This window comes from Pongo abelii, chromosome 5, assembly GCF_028885655.2.
Source record: "Pongo abelii isolate AG06213 chromosome 5, NHGRI_mPonAbe1-v2.0_pri, whole genome shotgun sequence".
Classification (NCBI taxonomy): domain Eukaryota; kingdom Metazoa; phylum Chordata; class Mammalia; order Primates; family Hominidae; genus Pongo; species Pongo abelii.
In genome coordinates this window covers 72969356-72976367 of record NC_071990.2, presented here as the reverse complement: position 1 = coordinate 72976367, position 7012 = coordinate 72969356, and the positions used below count along the sequence as shown (strand labels likewise).

Genomic DNA, 7012 nt, shown 5'->3' with positions numbered 1-7012 from the left:
ATATGTCACGTAACTTGAAATAATTTGGCAATTGGACAATAGAGTTGTCTCTTTTATTAGCACATTCAAACAGCAGAAAACAACCTTCCATTTGATTCTTACTGAGATTTATTATTTTTAATAATGCCACTTTTCAGAAGTATAGTCATGTGCTCACTTAGACAGGCTGACGAAGTGAAAACTTGTATGTGATGCAAAGTAACCTTTGGGCCATCGATTAAGACATAATATAGTGCAGTGACAAATCAAGTCAAATGCCCGCAGCAGACAACAAACCCCAGCCTCCCTTTCCCATGGCCTGGCTCCCATTTTTCACCATAGAACCCACAATGGAAATCTGGCAAGACATAGAACACAGATGGCTACTGACTCACATGAAAAGTAAATTTTATTAAACATGTTTACATACATGAGTTGGAATTTCATTTAAAAGCACAGGGGAGTGTTAAGACAAGTGGTCAAAATAGAAAGATACTACCCAATTATAATCAGTTGATTGTTGGCCACTAAGACAGAACGGAATCTAGTAGAAGTGCACCAATGCTTCAGTTCCTCCTGCTCAGCATGGTGAGCAGTGGTCAATCTGTGCCCTGTGGAATGATGGGCAGATAATTCTGGCATGTGTAAATAATAATAAATAATTCACTTGGTGCAGGCAGTATGTCTATGAATTAAAACCTAGTGTGTACACAGTGTCTACATGTGTTACAGCCCCACAGTAGGAATCTACACCAAAATATTTATTAGAAGGAATTTGGTCCGTACTACATCACGTTTTCCGGAGGGTAAAAAATAAAGTCCATCTATAGACATTTCACCATAGACCCAGAGACTGAGTCTGGCTAAAACCTGCAAAATGTCTATAACAAAAATGGATGGCTTAGATTTCTTGGTTATTTCGGTATAGTAATTAACAAGCAAACTGTACAAGTACATGCAACATACAAGCTGGCCTATGTGGAACTAACATACATTATTAAATAACCTTGTTTCTTTTCTTTTTAAAATTTTTTTTTACAAAATGTGCATGCAGCTTTGAACAGTTCCAAGTCATGCTGCTCTATTTGTGTAATCACAAAAGTGGAGTGACTCATAAAAGGAGGGAGAACATATCAATGCACCTGCAGAGACTGCAGTTTGTAGCACATATACAGAATGTCACAAGGGAAATTCAAGGCCAAGAAAAACTAAATGAAAATGCAAATTGAAAGTTCATTTTGTTTATTTTCCCCCCAAAAAGTAAGATACTTTGCATTAAAAAATCAAGCTTTGTGCTTGCATCAATCTCAAGGAAATGTAAACTAAAATTCAATAAAAACAATAGTTTAGTGCAGAATATTTCAACTGGAATTTCCAGTGGAATATTGAACAGCTCATACCATGCTCTTTCCAGGGCAGATGGGTGTGTCTACACTGAGGCATGGCTGAGAAGCCTGGGCGTAGCTCAAAGTGTCTTAGGCTCAAATCCATTCCTAGTCACCATTTTTGGGAAGTCAAAGTATGGTTTATACACATGAGCATTTTTTTATATCAGGAAGAAAAAGGCATTATAAGGAGTGTTTTCAAAGTACAATTATGCAGTTAGTTTTAGTCCCCAGCATTAGTTGCAGATTGACTTCTTTAAAAGTCTTCCATGCAAAACAATGGAAACCATAAATTAATTTTCTAGAATGCAAACAGATAGGCTCTTCATTAAAAAAGTACTTCTGTGATTATTTATTTTGGAAGATAACTTTTTGTCTCTTGGGTTTCCACACATAAGACTTTAAATAACTATAAAATGAAAGCTAGTGAAACCCTTCCTTGGCTTCACCTCATGTAGCTGTTTAACACTTTGGGGAGATACTACAGAGACCACTTCAGCCCTTTTTTTTGGTGCTTTTGGAAAAAAGAAGGGAAGAATCTCTGTTAGCATCATGAGGCCTGTCATGACACAGCCAAAAAAACTAGTGGAAATAACAGATGTGGTGAAAACAAAACAAAAACTGAAGAAACGAAAACCAACAAACAACATACAAATAAACAAAACACACAAAAGAACAAAACAATTCAAACATCAGGGAAATAACACTGCTTGTGGTCTGTGCAGAAACGTGTAGAATACAACTTTTCACAGAGTGAGAGTTTCCAGTTTGTTCAATTTGGTGTGTGTGTGTGTGTGCGCATGTGTGTGTGTTAAGTGTATGCGTGGATTTAGTTTCCTCTTTTTCTATTTGTTAGAAGCATCAGTGACTCTCACCAGCATGTTGATTCTTCCTGTAAATTTGATAGATTGCCTTGTTCTGTCATATGAAGCCATGTTTTAAATAACAATTGGGACATATTATTGAAAAACTACTACAGGCAAAACACAAGTTGATTGTCTGTCTCCAACAATGCTTTTGATCATGAAATATCTGGTTCAGATTATTATCCTGAAAAGTAGAGTTTTATTGGAATGACTCTGGTATGAGTTCACTATGATCGAATACAGGGAGGCCCAGTTGAACTTTCCAGAGATGACTGGGAAGCCCGGCGGGTGAGGGGAGTGAGTGTGGGATCCACCAGTGAGGACGGTGGGAACAATTTGTACCATCCAATCACCATGCTGGACAGGTCGAGTTCTTCCAACAAGATCTGAGCCACACCCATAAAGCATTTGTGGTCCATTCTGCCATAGTCTCCCCAGACAATCACCTGCAGAGATAGAGAAATGCAACATTACCTGGACTTCTCTCTGCTTCACATTCGAAGGGCTCAAAGCAACTATGCTGTAAAAGTGGGCCAGTCAGTGAAGCAGAGGAAAAGAATAATGAATACAACTATCACCAAGGAGAAGGCACAGATAAGAAGATACACTAACCTTAAGGTGCTCATAGACACTTCACAATAATTTTTAGTCTGATGGAATGAAGGATTGCATGTTCCTAGTCAATGAGGAGTATTATCTACATAAGCCATGTTAAAGAAATAAATACACAAGATTATTTTTATATGAATGCAACACCTTTCTTGTGTAACTACTGTCTAATTAGTGATGTGCAGGACCATAAAAATATAAAAATTAAAATTTGTGCAATTTAGGAGGGCAAGGTGAGCAATCCAACTCAGTATACCATGGAATGTATGTACCAGAATGTACAAAGAATGAGAGTATTCATATGATTTCTTTCGTATTATGGTCTTTTTAGTGAAGGGGTAGGTCAAAAATAATTGTGAGCTGGTACCTTTTGAGGACTTGCCTGCCAATTTTGATTTAGATGATTAATATTTCAATTAGATCATTAAAAATTACCACAATCTAGGTCAACTTCTATTGGCTACTAGTGTCAGACAAGCCTTCCATTTCACATACTCCCAGGTTCTATCTTCTAATACTTCAGTCATCTGTAAAGGTTCTCAACTGAACTCATTCACCTGTTTTACACAAGCAGAGTTGGTGGTGAATCACGCCTTTAAAATTTACTGAGTAACTTTGTGAAATTACTTTACCTCTTGAATCTCAGACATAATCTTTAAAATGGGGATAATGATACTTATTGCACATGTTAGTTACAAAATTTAAATAATGTATATAAGCACCTAGAAATGCATGTGGCACTCCACCAGGACTCAATATTTGCTGGTGTCTGCACACTTCTCTTTTCCTCTCCCTCTTCCTCTTTGTACTCAATGTTTGGTATATAGCAATGCTCAACCAAGTATTATTAACATTGTTTTGTTTGATATATCTATATCTATCTATCATCTATCTGTCTAGTGAGGATATATCTCTATCTATCTATTTATCATCTATCTATCTAGTGAGGAGTGAGGAGGGGCGGGAACAGGACAAAGCTAGAAGGAGAGGATAGAGAGAGAAAAGACAAGAAGAGAGAGAGATAAAATAAAATTGTTCTCTATTAGATCCACCAAATATTTTTAATATTATACATTATTTATATTATAAACTAACCATTTGAATTTTGTCTACTCAAGAATAATGTTATCCTACATTTATCTTTACCAAATTTTATTCTTTTTGTGATTGACCATCTCTTCGATGTATGGATAAAACAGACATGTCAATGTAAAAAGCCAAACAAACTATTACTGACCTGAAGAACTTTACCCTGTGGACTTTCATCAAAAACCAGAGACTGCTGATACAAAGGATCAAGGGTTTTTCGTGCAATTCTTGTCTTCTTCTTGGCTATACAGGCCCCATTTTCCAAAAGATATACTTTGACATATGGAGCTAAACAAAGGTATATTAACATGAGCTAAACAAAGGTATATTAACATATCAGAAATTATTCCTTAAATTCAACTATTTTTTTAATTAGAGAATTCCCTATTAGAGAATTAGAGATGCTTACTAAAAGTTTCCCATTGACTGTTTAAATTACTTAAAATTTCCATTGCTCCATAAATTCTGTTCCTTAAATCTATACGTTACCATTACTGCCATTTTCCTCATTTTGACTCAATGTATATACAAAGTTATTTGAAGACTTTGACTTACTTGGATTACAATGCAGGTTTATATCTTAAAGCTCATTGTTCTCTTTTTATGATTAGAACTATATTCTTTTTTTCTTTTGCCTTTCTAAGTGTGCAAAAAGAAAATAATTGACACAAGCTAAGAAACGACCATAACTAAACTTTAAAAAAATATTATAACATACTTCCTAACACTTTCTGAAAGAATAACTGTGCAAGGAAAACCCAAATCCAGTTCAATAACATCAAAGAACACAGAAACACTGCTTTTTTAATCAATCAGATGATGCAAAACAGAGCATATGAAATTCAGATGCAGCAAATGTTTTTATTTGTTTGCCTATTAAATAGTCCCTTCACCAAATTCAGGAATACTTCTCCTTACCAGGTGTAGATTTGGAACCAGGCTTTTGTGTGAGGCTTCGTGCTCTAATGACTTCCACTTCTAATTGGCCCTTTTTGTCCTCCATTCCAATTTGTATATCACCTGCAAATGGAAGGGAGCAAGATGTGTTTAAGCTTCTTTGCAGTTATGTGCAGTTAAAACAAAAAGGAGAGCCCGTAACAGACTACAGATTTTTATCTTCATGATTTTGATAAGAAACTAATATTTAGATCCCTCACTCCACAATCCACTTTTCTTTCTCAGTTTCCAAATCAAATTTGGAAACCATTCTCTTATTTTTTCTGGTATTAATACCTCTTATGAGATTTGCAAATTAGTTAATAAATTACTATAACAACACTGAAGTATTTCTATAATTCTTGTACTTAATAAGATTTCTTACTCTTATTTCATCCAGTATATAATAAAAAATTGTAATCATATGTATTTTCATTATCCAGAGAAAGCCACCATTAATATTTGGTGAATATCCTAGCATTCTTATACTTCTATCAATCTCTCTGCCTGTCTGTCTGTCTAACTATCTATCTATCTATCTATCTATCAGCAATGATGATCACACACCATCATTTTATTGACTGTATGGACTACTGCATGGACACGTCATTACCTATTAAATCAGACTCCTATTGATGGAAATAAAGGTTATTTACATAAACTATTTTATAGTGCAGTATATGTAAATAGGGTTATAATGAACAGTTTTATAAGAATTCTTGTACACATTCTTGTATCAGTTATTTTTTGAACATAAAATTCCAAGATTTTAAATTTTCATATCTAATAGTATGGACATCCAAAAATTCCATGCATACTGCCAACTCCTCCAGAAAGGTTGTACCAGTTTGCACTATCACCAGAAATATCGCTCTTCCTGCTTCCCACACTCACTAATATTGGTATTAGCAGTATGTCTAATATCTGTATCAAAAATATGCTTAATTTTTGCCAATCTGGTTAAAATGATATTTTAATTTGCATTTCTTTGATTATTAAGGAGCATTATATAGTCCATGTATAGTTTGATACAAAATTAGATTAGCAACTAGAATGAGTCCCTTCCTTTTTATTTCATGAAAATATTTGTTTCATAATTTTCATGTCTCTTGAGTTCATATTTATTAGAACTCATCTGTGAAAACATCTGGGTGTATTCTCCCCATTTTTGGTAAGTAGAATGTTAAATACTGGTAGTTACAGTTCTACTCAGGTTTTCAGCTTTCTATTTACTCTTAAATTCTTTGTGGTAGGTTATATTTTTTAACAACTGTCCATCTTAAATAAATTTCAAAATTTTAAGCTTTATTTATTTATTTATTTATTTATTTAGTTATTTTTTTGAGACAGAGGCCTGCTTTGTCGTCCAGGTTGGAGTGCAGTGGTGTGATCTCGGCTCACTGTAACCTCCATCTCCTGGGCTCAAGTGATTCTCCTGCCTCAGTCTCCTGAGTAGCTGGGACTACAGGCATGTGCCACCATGCCTGGCTATATTTTGTATTTTTAGTGGAGACAGGGTTTTGCCATGTTGGTCAGGCTGGTCTCAAACTCCTGACCTCAGATGATCTGCCTGCCTTGGCCTCCCAAGGTGCTGGGATTACAGGTGTGAGCCGCCGTGTCCAGCCTAAGCATTTGTATAAGTGGTATCATTCAGCAATTTTCCTTCTTCACTTAGTAACATTTTCTTAGATATCCATCCAAGTTGATGTGTTGAGATCTAGAACATTCCCTTTAATTTCTCTATAGTATTCTGTTACATGAATGTCATATTTATTTATCTACTCTCCAGTTAGGAGTCTTGGTTTTCCTATTTGGTGCTGCTACAAAAAAATGCTGAAAAGAGTTTCTTGAGGATATGTAAATTAGAAGTTGTATTGCTGGGTCACAGCATATCTACATTTTTATTTTTACTAGATGCTGCCATATTATTCCAATTGGTGACTGCACCAAATTACACTTCTAATAGTAGTGTACCAGAATGCATATTTCTGAATGTCTTTGCTACTTATATTGAAAGATTTAAACAATTTGGATAATCTGATGTGCAAATACACAAATACACACACACACATACACACGTGTGTTTTGTAGAAACGTTAACAGATCAGTAAACTCCACTCTATTTTCAGTTTGATAATTTTTTATCAT

At 35.0% G+C, this 7012-nt stretch overlaps 1 protein-coding gene across 49 annotated transcripts in view; it reads right to left on the bottom strand.

Annotated features, from left to right (window-relative positions):
- Positions 1-370: 370 nt before the first annotated feature.
- RIMS1 (regulating synaptic membrane exocytosis 1) overlaps positions 371-7012 on the bottom strand; it is a 512927-nt gene continuing 506285 nt past the window's right edge. For all 49 annotated transcript variants that reach the window (XM_054557696.2, XM_054557698.2, XM_054557734.2 and 46 more), the window contains 3 exons: positions 4847-4948; positions 4077-4216; positions 371-2676 (listed from right to left, as the gene is read on the bottom strand). In XM_054557696.2, coding sequence (XP_054413671.2) covers positions 2458-2676; positions 4077-4216; positions 4847-4948 — 461 coding nt within the window. In that variant the 3' untranslated portion in view covers positions 371-2457. The remainder of the gene's footprint in view (positions 2677-4076; positions 4217-4846; positions 4949-7012) is intronic.